At 33.3% G+C, this 21665-nt stretch overlaps 1 protein-coding gene across 2 annotated transcripts in view; it reads right to left on the bottom strand.

The window, feature by feature from the left end:
* Positions 1-487: 487 nt before the first annotated feature.
* The window catches only part of inaE (inactivation no afterpotential E), a 61178-nt gene continuing 40000 nt past the window's right edge, over positions 488-21665 (bottom strand). The window contains exons 6-20 of one of the 2 annotated variants that reach the window (XM_088187073.1): positions 14232-14397; positions 11207-11290; positions 11006-11141; positions 10841-10939; positions 10672-10775; positions 10348-10447; positions 10164-10280; positions 7478-7556; positions 7194-7416; positions 6988-7129; positions 6823-6927; positions 6633-6757; positions 5681-5813; positions 3028-3140; positions 488-2256 (exon numbers count right to left, since the gene is read on the bottom strand). In XM_088187073.1, coding sequence (XP_088043199.1) covers positions 2250-2256; positions 3028-3140; positions 5681-5813; positions 6633-6757; positions 6823-6927; positions 6988-7129; positions 7194-7416; positions 7478-7556; positions 10164-10280; positions 10348-10447; positions 10672-10775; positions 10841-10939; positions 11006-11141; positions 11207-11290; positions 14232-14397 — 1733 coding nt within the window. In that variant the 3' untranslated portion in view covers positions 488-2249. The remainder of the gene's footprint in view (positions 2257-3027; positions 3141-5680; positions 5814-6632; positions 6758-6822; positions 6928-6987; positions 7130-7193; positions 7417-7477; positions 7557-10163; positions 10281-10347; positions 10448-10671; positions 10776-10840; positions 10940-11005; positions 11142-11206; positions 11291-14231; positions 14398-21665) is intronic. The other variant, XM_088187063.1, reaches the window with a different exon arrangement.

Here is a 21665-nt window from a genome sequence, read left to right as displayed (position 1 = left end):
TTTATAACAATTCATTATTGTACAATTTTTAAGGTAATATCGTATATATATTCTATATCTGTTAAAAATTACACTTCATATTGCGTAGACATAACGTTAATTTGTTCCCAAAAGTTTTGAATACATGCACTTTAATCCTACAAATATATTTTAATAGTTGAAGTGAGATATCTCGACGTGGACGTGAACTTCTCCGGAACAATGTCGCCGATGTTCGTAGATGAACTCTTTATAACAATATTGCAGATTATAAACACATATATATATATAAATATATGTATACATAATTTTTGAGGTTTAGCTTTTCTTTCATTCATATAGAGATATGTCATTGTGAGTTTATAAAAATAATATTTCCAATATACAAATATTTCACATATAATATATGTCAAGTGTTTCAATAATATCAAGTCTATATGTGTACAATCAACAAAGTGCAACAGACATGTGTTACAGACACTCTGAAACCAACGAATAAAACAACGTATTTTTACAAAATGTCGATATAATCTTGATTCAACGCACAGCCTAATGATTTCTAAATAGAAAAATGAATAACAAACATTCGCGACTAGATAGACGGAGACTTATTTACACATTGCTCTCTCCGTTGTTGTATACTGAATTTGTGGGGTAGACGTACTTTTTTCTTTTGACGTAGCTCGCAGGCGGAGAATGAGTTATCGAGCCCCCGATGTTACTCAGTAAAGGGAGTGATTCGTTCCTTTGAGAAAACATGTTCCGTTCGCCGATAGATTTGCATCTTTTCTTATGAGCGACGCTCTTTCTCTTCCATTCGTCTTCTTCAGCTTCAATCTTTTCTTTATCCGTTTCGGAATCGTCCAATAGTCTCTCGCCTTCTTCTTTGACTCGATGCAACGGACTGCTTTCGGATGAAACACTAGATCCGTATAAGTTCTTCTCTTTCATCAACAATCCTTTCCGATCGAACAGAGTCTGATTATCGAACGATTCGTACGATTGCATCGATGATTTGGTACTTAAAAATATCTCACTAGAAGTAGACATATTCTCAGCTATGACAGCTTCGTCTATTTTATGTACGATTGCATTATCCACTTCGTTCGGCTCTATCACAATGACTTCTAAAATATTCGAATCGCTCTTCGTTATGAACTGAGGTTCCATCGGTTTAGTTTCGACTATGTTTTCAGCCGAATAATAGCCTTCCTTGACGTTGATGTTGTATAGATCGCTTTGTATTATATCAGACTTTTTCATCTTCAACGATCCGTCGGATCTGTCCAACGAGGGTATATATTTCAAAGGACTTCTTATAACGGGCATCGTGGATCTGACTGTAGCTAATTGACCAGACTCGGCGCTCGTCGCCGATTCAAAGCTGGACTCTCTGCTCGAACCGCTGAGCGAGTTGTCGATTCTTCTACCTAAAAATCTAAAATTTTGATTCATCTTTTGGTACTTGACGACGTTTTTAATATCGTCGGCGCACGTCGAAAGGTTTCCGGGTATCTTTGGCGTTCTTCTCAAGACTTTCGGAGTCGATAAGGCGTAATCGTTCGTAAGAAGAACTTCGGATTCGGCCGCAATAGGAACGTCTCCTGTTATCGAAGCGACCGTTATCACGTGTTTGTCTACTTGACAGAGACTCGTTCTCGAACTGATGCTCGATAACTCCGATAGGCTCTCGGGACTAGCTAAAGGCGCTAAGCCGAACCAATCATCGTGTATTAAATCTATTTTATACGTATCGTTTTCTCGTCTGTAAGAAACTTTCGGTTCTACTTTGCGATTGTGTTCGACGATAGCCATCGTAGTTCTGTTGGAATCGACGCTCGGATTCTTCTTCATTCTTTGAGGCACACCGTTTGACGCACTTGTGAAATTGTATATACCTAAGGGTTGGTTGAATAACCTATCACTGGTGATACTCGGAGTTATCGTCCTAGACGCGGCACTGTTATTGAACTGATCGTCCAACAGAGACACAAAATCGTAACTCAATATGGAATTTAACTGATTGGGGGATTGAATTTTCGTTGTTATTTTAGTCGCTGTCGAGGAAGTGTTGTATAAGCTGCCCGTGATCGAGCTGGTCTTTGAACTATCGGCGTGCACGAATTGGACCGTCGGGCTCTGAAGACTCGTGAAGGACGTTTCTAAGCATAATCTATGAGGCGGCGTCAATCCGGGTAAGTTTAGAGGTTCTGCTGCTAAATGGGAGTGGGAGATTGACGTTCGTTGAGGCTTCCTTGGTCCGGTTTGGGTTACAACCTAAAATTATTTTGGTAAAGTTACATTAATGATAACAATATAATACAATTCATGCACGAGGTTTGATACATCATAGCTCATAATAATCATGCAAAATCTTATCATCCATTATTTAATACTAAAAAATGCATATTATTAATTAGACTGTCAATTTTAACATCAAATAATTGAAAATCTTAAGATTAACACAATACAAGCTTTGGTCAGCATAGCATGTAAAATAATAAAATAGCAAATATAATAAAAATATAAATAAATAAAAAGCATTAGTTGAATAAAAATAGTATAAAAAACACACAAAAATTTTGAAACACAATAAATAACATCTTTTTTATTGTGCGCTAATTTTTTAACTTGGATGCCAGTGTTATAAAATTTAACCACAAAGTCATTCTAATAATAATTATAAAAAACACATTTAATTTAGATTTTGGTTTGTTAATTCTGTTAATTATTGACGATAACGAATGCATGTTTTTCTTTATATATCCAAAAGTGAGTCAAATGATAACCTTAAATATATTTATTAAAGTTTTCAGCGCATTTTAAGCTACAGCTGTCCCTTCCGTGTTTCATGCCTGATCCGTATTACTATCTATCAATCATTCTTCATAAGTCTTCATTTGACTACCCCTCGTTTATATTTAAATAAAAAAATGCACTCATTATATGTATATATCTATGATTAGTAGGATTATCATATTTTTTATTTATTTAATATAAAAATATAAATGAAAATACAATAACTGTGCATCGGATTATTCTCTGTACCTTGTGTCGTTTTCGGCGGAATCCATTTGCTCAGATTCGCAGGCGCTTTTGTTGTTTTCTATCCCGTTGCATATGGCAGCGCAATGCGTCGGGATGTCTTTGTGACTTAAGACCTAACGAGAGACAGAACCTCTTGTGAAAACGTGCCACGTGGACGGTACTCTTCATTCGATGACACAAAAAAAATCATCCGGCCTTTATCAATTTTACCTTTCGATCCAACATTTTAGTATAAAGAAGAAAAAAGCCAACTCAAACGAAAATAAAGAATGAAGCTGACCTCTTCGATGTGTTTTAGCTAAAGTCGATATGGAAAACAAAACGATTTTCAATTATTCAATACAAAATTTACATTCTCTAAATGTGTATCTCATTAATAAACGCATGCATGTTCAAACCAAAAAGCAAAATGAGTAGTTAAAAAAATAAAAACACAAATTAAAAAATCATAAAAATATATTTTAAAATAAATAGAAAAGTACATTATTATGGTTAAAATAAATTAAATATTTGGAGTGTTGTTTGGTACTGACTATAAGTATATTAACAATAAATCTAAAAATAAAATTATATTGATATAAATAATTTAGGAATGTAGGGAAGATTGGAGACAGTAGAAACAGTAGGAATACGTGCAACAATGAAACAAGGAAGGCATCTCTGACCTTCCCCTACACTTTTGGGTCGCTAACATGTGAATATTCTAATCGTTAGTGCTACTATAAACTACAGGTGTACTTATTCGCAACCGTTTGCCACATTTATCAAATGGGATTAACATTACTTTTCTGACATAAACAAGAAAGAGGTATCAATGAGTCCACCAGACGCTAGAGATACCAGGGATTTGAGACACGGCTGGCGATACTTAAGTCTTCACTAAAGCAAGACTCTCGGGCTTGATGCATAAGTTTCATAGAAAACAGATCGCCACCAGCGCTTCACCCCTGGTTGATCACATCAAAGTCATCTTCTGAATAAAAGCCTCATTAGAGGACCAGTCAGGAGTTTATGCCACCACATGACTGCTAATAACTAGTGTTTTATTTTTGTGATTTTAATGTAATCTTCTCAAACACTACTATTTTATAAATGACTCAAAAATGTCTGGTACGGACCCACCCTTTCCTATGCAGCAGTATAAAAAGTGCAACCATTGTAAAACAATTACAAATATTAGTGTAAATTTAATTCTTAATATTATTAGAATTCGCAAAATACAAATTTCTTAAAAGTTAATCAATAAAACCGTAGTTCAAATTTAAAATCTATACAAATACAAATGCCAGTAAGTCGGCAGAATGTGGATGTAGCAGAGGCTCAAATTAGGTGGCAAGTGTTACCAAATCTCCAGCTGTTTAAAACTTTGTATGCAAGATATGAGAATCTTCGTTTCTGGACGCTTATCGGTCAAAAGCGGGAGATGAGGACGAATTATTTTTGTGCTGCGATTTTAGAATTTCGTTCATCTACGCCCATCTGTTGCCCTAAATATTTACTATTTAGAGCAGACTTGAACACAGTCGATTTTTAATCCAAAGCAAACTTGAATAACACACATTCGGTTAAAGTATGTCACATTTTTATTATAAGCAGGTTTTGAATTAATTTCTATTTTTTACTTCAATAGCCAGTTAAGTGATTAGCTTTATAATAAATATTTTTGTAATTTAGTGAACCATTTTCTTTTGTTTTTTATTTTTTTTTCCTGTTAGTAAAACGTAAAAAGGCCAGACAACAACATAATCTGTTTCCGCCCCAAATTGTCACATTAGCCCGAAGGTTGTGAGTAGGAAAGAGCAAAATCCCTTCTCCATCTTCAAGGGTATAAAAGCACGACCATAGCATACTCATGACACTTTTAGAACACACATCACCAAAATGTTGTATCTAAAAGTTTGCTACTACGGCCACACAAAAGTTCATCTGAACTCACAACGAACATAGCTACATAAACTTAATCAAATATAGCCGTTATGTAAGCATTCTTTTAAGATAAGTAACATACAACAATCTGTTTCCACCTTTAAGAACCGCATTGGTTGAACGGTTGAGAATAGGAAAAATCAAAGCGCCTTCCCTATCTCCAAAAGAGTATGTAATAGCGACAGTTCCTTTCAAAATACGCTTTCATAAGGATCGTCCATTTGAAACTTTTAGAGCTTTCCCATTACTTCACTTCCAGCTTGGAACACTAATAATCTATTAGGTCATTATAAATAAATCTGCTGACTACTCTAATATTTTCAATTGCTATGTAGAATATTAAGTAAGTCTAAAGAAATTAGATATGCTGCACTGAATTAATAAGAACGGAGATGTGTCATGATTTGGAAAGGATCGAAAAATCACAAATTATACTCAACATATACAATTGAAGATAATTAAAGCTTTTATTGCATCCGTAAATGATTACTTGAGTCGATTATAGAACAACTAAAAGCGTTAATTAAATCATAATACACAACAAACTATTTGCACATCTTAAATAACTAAAAATATGATAGTATGAAATTAAAGTACGCGTAATGGTTTAACATCTTAAAAATCAAACGGACTGTGTAGATAAAGCAAAGCTATTGTGGTGCAACTACCGTAATCATATTATTAGGTTATTATGCTTTACGAGCGTCACACCCTCCGGAAGCTCTACCTTGTTCAAAGCCTCCAAAACTTTGTCGGGCATGTGATCTTGGATCATTCCCGGGGAAATGAGCACTTCATCAAAGTCAATGTTTTCTGCCCAAACCGCTTGGTACACCGGCTCTTGCTTCTTCACCATTTTGCTAGAAATTTAAGAATATAATCAGTACACAGATATTTCATTGAAACGCTACTGACTAACGTAATACAATTAGCGTAAACTAACCTCCAATGAGATTCGTATTGCCGTCTATAAGCGAAATTAGTGCCAAAGCGTGTATGAGAAAAGTGACGTATTAAATGATTTATATAAAGCAATGTGCGAATAGCAAATTAATCAAAGGATGAATCGATATAATTAGTATTGGTGATGTATATGAAATGTCGTATCTAATATTAAAGCTAACTATTTTGGAAAAATGTTTAAAATATTAGAAAATCTTGAATCTTAAAATCAAATTGTTTTCAATCCTAATGGACAGAATTCAATGCAAAATCTTAGAAGCCGTCTAGAATCAAAACTAGATTCTATAGAGATCATGGATCTGTCTTTATTCTAGAGACCTATAGATACCTTTCTATAAACAGAATGGAGATAAACATTCAAAGAGCCTGTGAAATTTAAATTGAAATTCTTTCTGAAACCCTTAAATTTATTTGAAGCTATTCCGAAGATCGTGAAAATTGTCATTATTCTTTCTCCATACATATTTAAATCCATTTAATAAATCTAAACGTCAAACAACTAAACAACTTTTGAATATAACTATAGCAACTATAAATCAGTGCTTTACTAGCTATCACCCTAGCTGACAATATGAATCAAAAATAGTTTCAGATACAATTCTCAAAGACGTTTATTATATAACCTTGCCAAACACCGTCATGAGAGATTTTTATAAAATACAACATTTCATAAGCACCAGCTCAGCGAATCCACCATAATTTAATGTTATACTAACTGAGCATGGCCAGGATGGTGTCTCACAAGATGTAATATACGTCCAGGAGGCAACAGCGGTCTATGTAGGGTTAACATTCCTCCGCTTTCGGGAAAAACAACACCAGATCTAGCGACATCTTTAGCCTGAAAATATTACATCAACATTATAACACCGTTATTTTCATATCAAAGTTAACCATAACCTTTACTTGTTGATATTTAGCAAGTCCCGTTACACCGCTCTCAGAGAGCTGGACGGCCGATTTTGGTTGTCGGTTACAACAGCAAACTGCACTGCACATTATAGTCTTCCACTGAAGCAAAACGTCGTTATAAAATAGATCTTAATGCATCATATTATAAAATATACATACTTTTGGATCGACGCTCCTTTGTATGGCATTAATCAGATCGGCTCTCAGAGCTTCTAGCTGATGAAGGCCTATCCTCGGAACTACATCTTTTCCTAAAACTACCGATGTCGTAAACTCTTTACTGTATTGTACTGCAGGCATGCTGTAAATTATATCATATATTTATTAGATACGTTCTTTATTAATACGTCAATTTGTCGAGATACCTTAACAATCCTCCTGGAGGGCTATAACTATAACATAATAAATCCGGATACTCTGGCCGCAGCAAAATGGCTAGGATTGCTGCAGTGCCGGCACCTAATGAATGTCCGACTAATACTAATTTATAATCAGGTGTACATCTCTCAGGGTCGCTGGCGAACGCTCGCTCTAACAATTGATCCCTTTGCAACTTCTTAAAAATGTATTCGGCAGCTTGGACCATACCTGAAAAAATTTAAATAATAAGTATATGATTATGTCAAATTTTTTAGTTTAAAATAAATACCTTTATGTCCGAACCAATCATCGATCGGTGGCGTTAACGGTAAAGGTTCTCCTTCGGCATTAAGATCCGTTAAGATATCCTGAAAATAGAGAAGAAGCAGTTGAAATGATGTCAATAAAACGTAAACGATCAGTCCATGTTCGATAATCAGGGCGAGGGGATGAGACATATACAGTTCTTTGTAATGTATTAAGACTATTGTATGAATGTATCTTTACCTCACTTGCCATAACTTTGACCTTGAACATTGCAGAAGTGTCCCTAATAATTATTTCGATTTCAATTTAAAAATATTTTACAATTATATTACTAATTCAAATTGATATAATACACTTACATTTAATATAATTACACAAATGTTTACTTGGAAAATAGAGAAAAATATATAGCAGTTGGAATCAAAAGTAAAATATATTTGACAATCAAAAAATTTAGAATTTTCGTGTGCGCATGTTTCATTTGCGCAATAATCCGGTTAACAAAACAATCATATATACACATTTCAAAGGCCTCTGGATACTTGCTCGACTCTTCTGTGAACCTTCATACTTCCATTCCATATAGAATACAAAACAAACAACTCCTTATCATTCTCATTCTTAAAAGCAAGCTCAAGACGTATCCACAAAAAACATTTTTTATTCGAGTAAATGTTAACCTGTCTTTTTCGAACCAGAATTTTATCTCTAAAGTGTGGTCACAATCTTCATCAAGAGATGTATTTTGGTGCGTTTAATTTTATGCTGTATTTTTAAAGACGATTTTATATTTGAGTGATTGAATCCCTTCTCGACGATTCGCTATTATTGAGTGAGAACATTTACTATATTATATTTGCGTTAACACAGTCAGTTCGAGAGCTATCCATTTCATCATTATTCATAATTGAGAAAAAAATCGCAAGTTTGGGTTTAAGCCCCTAATACAAGAGAGCTGCATTATAAAATAAAGAAAAAGGGTGGCTTTCCGATGAAAAGTCACAGCAGATAGTTTCGCCTTTAGCCGGTCCATCCCGTCACAGACACCGACATGGCTCGACACCGAGGCTTCGCCAGTGGCATCCTATGTAGAGAGACTTCCATCAGAGGATCGCTACATCAACTGTTGAGGGTCTACTAAGATTTTATACCGACAAAATTGAATCGTTGCTCATAGATGATAATAATGTTGTGTATACGACATTAATACAACGGTAATCATGCAATGCAATGTCTTGGCAGATGAGAAGAGTTTTCGGATCTTGACATGAAATATAATTGTTTTTTGGAGTCCAGCCATTTCCAGGTGAAGACAAAATTTGGTAAGTCAGTGATCGTTTTTTTAATTTTTTCATTTCATTAAGATGCATAGTATTTTATTAAACGACATTCATATTTTTAGCCAAATTTAAGGTCAAAGGCAATAAAATAGTGCCGTCGCCATTGCAGTAGAAGACTTTTTATAACAATATTACGACTTACAATAAGTGGGAAACGAATGAAGAACATATAAACCGAATTTTGCCCAATAGGAGAGCGCAAAAAACAATTATCCTTTCTCAGAAGTCAAAAATCCACGTCGAAAGCAATAAAATCGTGCCGGCACCGTCGCAGTGGGAACGCTCGTTACCGAGCGTTCCCACTGCGATGGCACCGACACGATTTTATTGCTTTTGACGTGGATTTTTGACTTCTGAGAAAGGATAATTGTTTTTTGCGCCCTCCTATTGACCAAAATTCGATTTGAATATACTTTGACCAATACTCCTATATTATAAATCCGTAGTAATATCGGTAAGAATAGCTATCATATTTTTAAAAGATAATGTAATATCCAATTGCAGACAAACTATGAAGCAATATGCAATATTCAAGATGCGATGTCTGTCTGTACTTATTTTCCATATTAACACCAATGAAAGATCTAAAACTACAATTAGTTTTAGAACTGTCATTAGGTTAGATTTGGGTTTGAATAGCAAATGGACGTTTCAACTATCAAATTGTGTTTTATAGACATTTTAGAGCAGCATATAATTATCATAATCACTTAATCATATTTTCGCTAGTAGAAATATACTGGTGAAAATAAATTTGGACTTCACTAGTGAAAATATAACTTCACCAAAAATACACACATTCACTGTAACATTTATACATCGCATGTAAATAAATGATAAGTAACTAAAATATGTATATATTACTACATATAAACAAGTTGAAATGATATAATTTTACTAGCATTTTAGCACCTGACTGGTAAAAATATATGTCTACTGGTGAAAACGTATTCCGATATAATTTCACTGAAATAACATATTTTAAAAAATATTTTCGGGATAAATTTGACTGTTTTTTTAGATTTTCTTTGAAGAATAACCCGAGAATTTCTGGTTTAGAAACAGAGACGTCATTTCAGCTTATTCCGAGGGGGTGAGGAACAAAAGTTCGGCAATCAGTGTCAATTGTTTAATATTAAGATATCATTAAGATTCATAATATTACATTTAATGACATGCATTTAATAAAATATTATGCTTCTGGCCAAATTCAAGGGTGGACAACTGAGTCCAGTGTCTCCAGTGGATCTGGATGTAGCAAAATATGAACGAGAATCATTTAATAATTTCATTTTCATGGAAAAACCGATGGGTATTTTAAATAATTGGAAGACCAAATGAAGCTTTAATTTAAAAATATTTTGTTACCTTCATGCTCAGAGTGCCTCTGATGCTTATCACTACAGTTTTCTTTTCATGATCTACAGCTATGAAGAAAGGCGTTTCGGCAACATCCACATGATATGTCGCATATGTAATATCGACCTACAAATATAATAAACAATTAAATCAGTAACATACACCGGATCTAAAACTTTTCTTCAATACTAACATCGCCGACTTTCAACATGTGTCTAAGTGCCGTATAGTTACATTGGCAACAATTATCGTGCACTACAGTGGCTCCACCAAACGTCCCACTACAACAGCACCTAAAACAAAAAATAAAATCAAATTTATATCTGTTGAAAAATTATTGTATTTTACAAATAAATAGTGATCCATTATTTATATAATAAATAAATTAATTTAGCTAAGTTTTGAACCAATATTAAAATATTTATTATTTCACTAGTGACTAAATTTGTTTTTTTATTTGTGTTATAGATAAATTCAAGTCATCATTCTTTAAGATACATCAAAATGAGATTCATACCTTAACGAAGCACATAAAGCACAAACTGCCGATGGTGTACTTGTAATTAAATACATGGGCCAACCGTAAGCACCTAAAGCGTAATGCATATAATGGACGACCGTCTAAAACGAGAAATAAAGTTATTTATCTTATTTATGTTCATAACATAACAATTAAGAACGCTTACTTGAAACATTTCAAACTCTACAGGGTCATTGAGGGCTAAAAACTGAGTCTTGGAAGTAATCGGAACGCCAGATAGGAACTCGTATATGTCGTTCTTTCGCTGAAATAATAATAATAAATTATTAATTTCCTAATTTATTTATTTTATTAATAGGTGTATATTTACATGTTTAACGATTTCATGCTGCTCTATTTTCTGAAACTGTCTCAGAAGAACAAGACCTGCCACAACGTCCGACGGAACGACATCCAGTTCTCTGAAAAAGTCGCTCAGCAATCTGGCGATGTCCGTAAAGCTACTCCTAAAGATATTATAATTTAAATTATTATTATATGATTATGAATATTATTAAAATATGTATCATACCTATTTCTATCTGATGGACGCATACAACAAAATAATAGTCTACACCTATGATCCCAACTGTCTTGGTAGGCTCTCAGTACTTTTCTGTAAAAATTAAAATAAAGATTCAATATTAAATTATTTGAATTATATAAAATACATCTAAAAATGTAAATTTTTCATAAAAATATCTATTTTATTGACTTAACGATGTACATATGTATGATATTACATTGTTAAGTCATCTATTATAGTTTTCTCTCTAAGATACTTCTCAAGACTTTGAACCTGTCTCTCCCCAAAGCATTTCCTATGACTCACAGCAATGATTATGTTACTGCTGCACTATTTATATAAAATCATGATCAATTGTAGCACTCAAAATATTTTTTGTTATGTTAAATTTATTTCGTACTCTTTAATTTATTGGTATTATTTTCTATTGAAATCATTCACATAAATTCAAATTAAAAAAATATTATATAATTATAATGTTTTTTATTATTTATTTTTTCAGTTATATACATATGTAAATATATAACTATCTGCGGTACTTAAAAACAGTGAAAGATCGACCAGTGCACATGTACGGCGATACTCCTCAAAGGATTAAGCGTATAGTGATAACTTAAATCCAGCTGATTTTTTATAGATAAAATATGCTTTAAAATGAGACAATTGTAAAGATCGCAAAAAAATAACAAAGATATTACTTCTTTAATTAATTAATAACAGTTTTGTCAAACTGCTATTAAGCAATTCTCTTTCAACCTCGACAAAAGAAAACATTGTAGCTCTTAGACTGAAAAATATGTGTGCTATAATAACGTAAAATAACTTCCTATAAATAATACAAAGACATGTTTTTTGATAAAAGTAGGTACTATAAAAAAATTTTCGATAATTGTGGCGGCCGACATGTGTCACATAGACAAAAAATATAGAATTGCATTGGTATGGCAATTTGACTCTTGTTTAAATACTGCAAACTATACCCGTAATAAGCCGTGTTTTTTTGTGTTGTAACGCAACCACGAGATATATCTTAGTTTATGATCCTAATTATGTGCATAATATTATCAAAAAGTATAAGAAGAACTTGAATGCAGTGGATTTTTTTTAAATAAAAATACATCTAAATGTGATAATTATGAAGATCTAGAAAAAGAGACTCGCAAAAAATAACGAAGATGATACTTCTTTGAAAAAACAGCTTTTTCAAACTGCTATTAAAAAGATATTTTTCAACCACAACTGTATGTTATAATAATGTAGAATAACTTCTTGACCCAAATCTTTCCACTCTACTCAAAGCTCAGGATAAATAATACAAATACATTCATAAATATGTACTTCAAGAAAAAAAAACACTTACTCGATCAACTCTTTAAAATAATATTTTAGTAAAATAAATGCATAATATTAATGTGGCGGCCAACATGTGTGACACAGACAAAAAAACAGAATTCCAATGTAGTGGCGATCCAGCGAGATAATATATGACTCATTAATGGAAAGTATGATGGATTTTCTCAATCTTCGAAATCCATTACCAAAACACCCGCTAGAGGAGAAAAAACAGAACTGTTACGTAACATTCGAAAACTCTACCACTCCCTCTAAAGATTGCAGACACTAGAGCTACAATTTTTAATTTAAGTTCTCATTTTTTATTTTAAAATCCACGTACCAGAATAAATATTATATACATTTGGAAGATGATACATTTTTCTTTTAAAGTATATTAAACAAATTATCTATGCAAAGCAAAAATTGAGACTGAGAATAACCACAAGGCGACTTCACGATGTTAGCATTCAGTGCAGTAATATTCATATGCTATGTATATAGTTCATATATGAATTTCAATCCGTCATAGCTCATGAAAAGCACGTCTCATTTGTATGCGCAAACAACGTTCAATTCGACGTTTGCATCATCTGTCCAATTACATTATTCAAGGTTCACAATAATGAAAACAAGAGATACATTGAGATAATAATTCAATAAATTTTGCTTCAATATTTCAGCATTGGTTTGGTTTATTAAATTTTTTACTGACATTCGTTGTGCAATGACATTTTTTCCCTTTAACCTTTAGAAGTCCAGAGGTATGTATATCATGCCCAAAATGGTTTTACCATTGCAATACAAATGCATCTATGTCATGCCTAATATATTTTCTGAAGCCATTTTAAATGATTTGATGACAAAACTTCTAGTATTTTATTTCATTAGTTACTCAGAGACACATATATCAATATATTATTGTAAAAAGGGTTAGTAATTTCTAACCACTTCACCTGAAATTGTCAAATTACTAAAATTTGTCGTAAAATCTGTTAATTTGGAAACAATTTTTTGACCAGTCTGTACCATCCGCTCAAAACCTAGACGTGTGATTTGTTATCCATGGTTCTAAACTTAAAAAGTTTTGTTGTTACATCTACGTACATACTTTCCTTAAATAAATGAAATTACTGTTTTAAATTCAATTCAAGAAATTTTGCTTTTTGACGTAGCCATTCAACCAAAAATGAGCCTCGTCACTGAACAAAATCATGTGGTGAAAATGAGGATCAAGAGCATTCTCGTTAACGGCCTATTTGCCGAGCGTGCAACGCACACGATGGTCAAGCAGCTTCAATTCTTGCACGAGCTGAATCTTGTAAGCTCGTAAACCAAAATCTTTCCGCAAAATCTTCCATAAAGTGGATGGACACAACTCCAATTACTATGCACGATGGCGAATCGACTAATTCAGGTCCTCCTAAATACCACGATCCACAGGATAAACAACTTATTCGATACGCATCGTACGACGTCTCTGCGGATGCTTATTATCAATTAGAGTATGCGTGGTACGAAAACGATCCATGGTTTCGCGAACTGAACCACGATTTTCGAAATAAATTTTCACAATTTGCAACCTTGCTCTGGCGTAAGTCTATTCATGTTGAAATGGCAAAGCAAACTGAGCACAAATCAGCTGACAAAGTGTTGCCAGTTCGAAAAACAACCCTTTATATACATATAAAACAAATACCTCTGTCTCCAATTCCTATTTCTACTCCCGGATCTCCTCTGGTTCAGCCTAGACTCGGCTCTTTGGTACTTCTTCAGCTTAACCCAAGACCTTCCAGCGGCGTCCCAAGTGCACCAAACGGTCCCAATGATGCTCCCTAGAACGCACCACCCGCTTACGACCAGACCTGAAAAGTAAAGATATAAAATTCAATATTTATCAAAAAAAAACTGGTTTAAGAGGCTTAAGAGCACGCAGAGCGGAAAATCAATATGCGAAGCCATCCAAAAGAAGATTATTATTAATTATGTACACACAGAAAAGGTATATATTTAAAGTTTTCCGGAGGCGAGGCTGACGAAAATAAAATTTTCCGGGTTGGATTTCGTTTTATGCTATGATGAAAAAAGGGGAGGCTTAAGCGAAATTCGTGCGATTTGATTAACGCGGCCGTTAACTTACGGTTAACCCTCCCATTACCGCGATGGGGGTTGAATTACACGGCTTTAAATTTAGGTAAATTTTGCGGGTAAATAAACGGGATAAATTATTTAGATTTTCGCGCATTGAGAGAGCAACGACTCAAAATGATGATCCGGCGAGTCAAAGCTCTGGATTAAAACATATGATTATTTCATGAACATATTTTGAAATTGTATTTAGTAGCAGAGCTTCGTTAATATAATGGTAATAAATGATCACATTTAATTAAAATTATTTTATAAAAAAATCGTGGCGGCCGACTTGTGTCACATGGACAAAAAACGTAATCCAATGTTATTGATATAAAGTTACGGTAGTCTTTTGTAGTCCAAAACAGTCATTAGACTGAAACTGCATGTTGTTCGAAGCATATTTGAAGAGTATGAAAGGAAATTAAATGAATCTGAATGTGACAATTGTGAGTTTGGGTCGGCGCCGAAAGGGTTAAACTTTTTCGGTTCTATTTTGAAAAGCACGACTGATCGAGCTCGTCGCGTGTTTAGAGGGCCGAGCCGAGCCTTGTTTGCGTTGCTGTGACATGTGTCTGGTCTGCCCCACATCAAGGTTTCGAGTTGGTAAATACGCGAGATAGCCAAAAGGGTTGCTTTGGGTTTAAACAGGGAGGTTAAAGTTTGGCAAAGGACAAGACGTTTTTCGGACACCAAAAAATGAGATAGAGTCTACGTAGATTGTACACAAAAACGTGTTAGTGAATATATTGTGTAGGCATATAAATAATATACAACACTTGCGAACACGCGAAGACAATAAGGAAGATTTATGGTTTCAGATTGAAACGTTGCTTTCAGTGGCGCCGAATAGTTTTTTTACAGTAGATTCCTTATGTTTATTGATTGCGCTCAAAATTGGTACTGCTAAGTCATGCTGAACTATAGGTATTGGCACAGCTTAACAGTTTAATTTTATATAATATCTAATACGTCTGTCTTTTAGATAACCAAAAGTAAATATATATTCCTCTTCATTGAATGCCATCAACTTTATAAGGTAATAGTTACGTTGTAGGATTGCTATTAAAAATCATGTTATAACAAAACACTTTAATCTTAAAAGTGTTTTTTAAAATCACTCGATGGGTCGAATTCTTTTGCTGTTGACAGTTAAAAACATTTTAGTTGCGTCTTCGAAATCGTTCTCATAATTCCTTTATAACAAATCGAAATAAGTACTTATTTCTTATTGCCACTAATATTAATCGTAAGTTATATGGCAGTTTTAGATTATTTCAAACTGCGCTGCCAAAAGTTCATCATTTTTTAAAATAGCAGTTTCAAAGAAAAATATTTTTAAAAAATGCTAACAATAATAAAAAATCAGTTTGTGTTTTTCAAAGTTAGAGTTCTTTGAATAATGGTGTAAGTTTAAGAGAAAACCCAGCATATTTTAAAGTTGGTAAACAATTTTTTAGAAAGCTTTTTAATTGCTATATAATAAAATTGTATGTCTATTTTTAGTCGAGCGTCCTCGTTTCCGGTTAATTGTCCTAGTTTTCACGCTGTCCTCGTTTTCATTTTTCTGAAACATGACGTCATAATGTATTCAAATAATATGATTGTTAGTTGGTTCGCAATTAATTATGAAACGTTTTTCTAGCAAGCTCTTGGAATTATTGTCAAGCTAGTCGTACTTACGACCGTAATTAAATTAATTGGTGCCTACAAAAAACTTGCATTTTTATAATACATAATACGTACGTATGTATGTACAATTTATTGTATTAACACACGATTTTTAGGTCATGTTATTTTTAATCAGTATGCATTAAGTTGTTCGAACATATTTCAATAGTTTTAATTGAAGCAATATATTTGTAAATTTATGACTGTTAATATAAATCTAGTTGAAATGTCGTGGGCACAAATTTATATTGATTCAATAAAAAATAAAGAATCGATGCCTTAGAGAACAAAATTCTAGGTTATTATTGTAGCTGTGCTGCCAGAGAAATAACAGCTATTCAAAATATTAAATAAATCATATAATTTTTTTTTAATAATTGAAAAAATAAATAATAGGTATATGAAAAAGTACAAAAAAAATCGTAGCTCTATTTAAATAATTCCAGAGAAAAAAGTAATAAGTCAAAACTGTTTTAAAATACATAGATAAAAACACTTTTGTTTTATTTACTGATATCAACCAAATTCTTGCAGCCTTTTCTAAAAGGATTTTTTTAATTAATTTTATTGATATTTTTGCAACAATAATCTGATTCAACTTTATGCCTGCGCTACACTCTCTGGAAGTTGTCCGAAACGAAGTTCAACTGAAGTCGGCCGAGACCTACGACTTCGAGTAAGCGACCACACTGCCGCAAATTCCATATGCCGTTCGGACGGCGGTCGTGAATGAAGTCCGGACGGCGGCTTCTGTCACGTACAGCTGACATATTCGCACGCAATCGAAAAATGTGCCAAATAATCGCAATTTTTAAATTGTCATATTAATAAAATTACACTACTGATAATTATAAAAGTTTATGTGGGCACTCACGAATACAATATCAGTGAAAACTTTTCGGTCGTAAATATTCAATTTACGCAAAATTTTTGTCGGCTTTTGCAAAATGCCATAAGGCATAAAAATGATACTTCAGAATACAAACACCACATCTGTGACTATCCTAGAATTTGTCGCCATCGATTCTAAATAAGAATTCGTTATTCATTAATCTAGGAAAATACATAAGGATATTCGAAACGATTTTTTTTAACAAAATCAAGTACTACTAATTATTTTTTAATTATTTAATTTTATATAAAAAAAAATATAATAACGATATCTGTTATAATAATATACTATCAAAAATATAATTAATCCCTTTTGGTGCCCTAAAATATTCAAAGATGTCAGTAAGAGTCTGTTGAAGTCCCCGATAAGCATGTGATATTATAACTTGACCACGTGACCACGATGCAGCGCTCGACATGCGCGTTAACCACAGAACGCCTACGCGCATACTGAAATTAAACCGAGTTACTCGTTCTATCTCAGTTTGCGAAACACCATATCATTATCTCTCTCACTCTCGTCACTTAACACGCGAGAGAGCGAAAGGAGAAGTATCTCACCGCTCAGTAACCTCGGACAACTTCCGAGAGTTTTTAGAGCGGGCAGTACCGAACTCGACCGAAGTAACCCACTATATTCTCCGTCCTTGGCCAACCTTGGCCAACTTCCAGAGAGTGTAGTGCAGGCATTAGATTTAGACGAATGAAAAAATGCTGATCTAGATCAATGGTGTTGTCAAACACCGCCTTTCTAATGTCGCACAAGCTTGTCTCTTGGGTAGCCTTTTAAAAACAAAACTATTGTGGTTGACAAATGATCTGAATATCAGTTGTGCGTAACAAGGCGAATTACTTCGACGCGTTACAAAGTGGTACAAACGTTTAAGAAGCTTGTCGTGATCATTGTTTATTGTTCTGTTCGGGGTTTGTTTAAATGAAGCGCCTTCATTCAATTGACGCTTTCTACTGAGCAATTATATAAGATCTCCTACATCATGAATCACATTTATTTAGTAAATCTATTTGTTACGTTTATCTCTCCAGCGCGATTCTAATCTCCAGACCCCGTTTGCGCTGTTTATCATTGAATCTTCCAACTTCAGCGCGAGTTTTTCGTGAAGCCTATCTACCACGTAAATCGATTTCACATCAAAGGGCTCGTGTGTGGTATATAGTACGTGTCGTAATTCGTGACCCGACCGCAATCCTTTCCTGAGCTAAACGACCCGAAATCCAAAACACACTTGATAAATATTTAGTTCACGTCCGTTCAGAGCTGCGCTGCCATGTGTATTACACTTGAGCGAATCTTTCTATAAATTCTTACACGGCCAGATTAAGTTGTCGCTAATCAATCGCTAAAATGATAATTCATATAGAAAATTATACAAATAGTGAAAAGCAAACGTTTGAAGGGTTTTCTAAACAATCTGTCGCGTGCTTTCGACACCGTCGATAAACATTTCAGAATATATGGGCAGTGCCTATATTGGAAAATTTCGTGTCTAGAATTTTTATATTGTATAATATGCACAAAGCTAACGCTGCGTATACACACATATAAGTAAACAAACATATCTATATGTGGAACATATTTTATAATACTGAAACCAAAAGTTTTGTCACTATTTATAATAAAGTATCTATTGTCTTGTGATTAGGAATTAAGAATAAATGTTTCTATAACAGAAATTTTGTAAATACCTTCTCGAAATTTAAAGACAAATGCTATTAAGCAACTACCTTATTCACTATTTACTAATTGGTATCGCAATTGCACTTATCGCTTTTCTTAATCTCACGGATAAATAACGAGGTGATTAATTTAAGTCGAACTAGGTCGGTGCAAATACAATAATATATGTATAATAAAGATTTATCGTAACGTCAGCAAAAGCTTTATCAAGAATCTAAAAATTACAGTAGTAAAAAGTACCTATAAATACAATTTATATTATAACATGATTAATCCGTGTTTTTCAAATTAAAATCCAAAACTGATCCGCATCGATTAAACAAATAACAGGTAACGACGTAAAAGTAAATAAAATCAATAGATGATGCTTAAAGATATTTTAAGCGAAATTCCGTAACAAAACATTATACAAAATTATAAATTAAAAAGAATTAAGGCGATGATAAAAAAAATAATTGGCTAGCGATGATAATGACTAGACATTATGCCTGCACTACACTCTCTGGAAGTTGGTCAAGGTTGGCCAAGTCCGCTCTAAAATCTCTCGGAAGTTGTCCGAGGTTACCGAGAACAGGAGGTAAAGTGGGGGTAATTCAGTCGACTTGGCCAGCTTCGAGCGCTTCCGAACATTGTCGGCATTATTTCCGAGTCAAAGGAACCAAAGTCGGAACTGCTGTTTCGAGCGCGAGCGGTGAGATACTTCCCCTTTCGCTCTCTCGCGTGTTAAGTGACGAGAGTGAGAGAGATAATGTTATGGTTTTTCGCAAACTGAGATAGAACGAGTAACTCGGTTCAATTTCAGTATGTGCGTAGGCGTCCTATGGTTAACACGCACGTCGAGCGCTTCATCGTGGTCACGTGGTCAAGTTATAATACCACATGCTTATTGGGGACTTCAACAGACTCTTACTGACATCTTTGAATAATTTAGGGCACCAAAAGGGATTAATTATATTTTTTATTCTAACAGATATCGTTATGATATTTATTTTCACATAAAATTAAATAATTAAAAAATAACTAGTGGTACTTGCTTTTGTTAAAAAAAATCGTTTCGAATATCCTTATGTATTTTCCTAGATCGGCTTATATAAATGTCACACCATAACGAATTCTTATTTAGAATCGATGGCGATAAACTCTAGGATAATCACAGATGTAGTGTTCGTATTCTGAAGTATCATTTTTATGCCTTATGGCATTTTGCAAAAGCCGACAAAGATTTTGCGTAAATTGAATATTTACGACCGAAAAGTTTTCACTGATATTGTATTGGTGAGTGCCCACACATTTTTTTATAATTATCAGTAGCGTAATTTTAATAATATTACAATTTAAAAATTGCTATTATTTGGCACATTTTTCGATCGCGCGCAAATATGCGGGCTGTACGTGACCGAAGCCGCCGTCCGGACGGCATATTAAATTTGCGACAGTGTGGTCGCTTACTCGAAGTCGTAGGTCTCGGCCGACTTCAGTTGTAACTTTGGTTCGGACAACTTCCAGAGAGTGTAGTGCAGGCATTAGACAGACACTAGACTTCTTTTAAATTTCAGTGAAATTGGATTAATAGTTACGGAAATATTAGAAAAATAAATTTAATATTTGACGGATAAAATGACATACTAAGAAATTAAATACGGCAATAAATTTTAGTCGGTGGACTTTCTTAGAACCATTTATTCAATACTATTATTATAATTATTTTTAACACAGATTTAAATAATTATTTTTATAATATGATTTTATCTGTGTTAGTTGAGTTTTTCAACTCGACGTTTCGGCAAAAATGCCTTTCGGTATCTTCAGGATCCAAAGACTTCATTGTCTAAAACATAACATATTTTTAATACAAAAATACAATATTACATCAGTAAAAATACACTAAAAGAATAACATAAATGAGTTACAGTTTTACTACCGAGATACCCATTCTCTCCGTATGAAGCTAATAAATAGTTCTTTGCAAACCGGATACAGACCCTACACTTCCTATAATATAACTGCCAGTCGCGAATATAATATTTTGAAATTATTTCTAATCTAAAACCTCTAATGCAATTGCATATAAATTTTCGGCTTTTTAGAGTCATTGATAATAACAATTGTTATATCATATATAAATACGTATTTAGGCTTTTATTAACGTGAACGGTGTAATCGATTTTAATTTAAAAATAAAAATTACCCTTTCAATAAAAATCAGACCGAACTACACGATATATATGTATGTGTATATACATATAATAGTAATTGAAAGCTAAATTATACTAGCACTCGACCGATTCTTTTTTATGCTAATATTTAAGGCAATTTCTATTAATTTGAAAATGATTACGAGTTTCAGTGAGTGAAAAACGCAAAGTTGAACATAAAATAGAGGCAATGTCGGTTTGATTGATTACTAAAACTTTTTTTGCTCATACATGAATGCAAAGTACAAAGGTTGGAAAACCCGACAATGATTTGTGATAATAGTATATCATTATATCCAAACGTTCATACTATATATTCTAACATACATATGTGCTTACTTGTACAAGTCAAATGGCGAACGTTTTGTAAGTTTTAAGGGTTTTTTAAAATAATTCAATGCAAGGACATTAATTTAAAATTTTTATGGTTTCTTTATTATTTTGTCCACTGACTTTTAAAAAATAAAAACAAATAGTTGGGGATATTAGAATGTGAAAAAATCATATCAATCGATAGTTATGAAAAATGTACACACATATATTAAATAAA

Source organism: Plectrocnemia conspersa, unplaced genomic scaffold, assembly GCF_051122295.1.
Source record: "Plectrocnemia conspersa isolate PC_06_02 unplaced genomic scaffold, ASM5112229v1 ptg000001l, whole genome shotgun sequence".
Lineage (NCBI taxonomy): Eukaryota > Metazoa > Arthropoda > Insecta > Trichoptera > Polycentropodidae > Plectrocnemia > Plectrocnemia conspersa.
The sequence above is the reverse complement of the archived record's forward strand: the minus strand, read 5'-3'. Positions and strand labels throughout refer to the sequence as shown.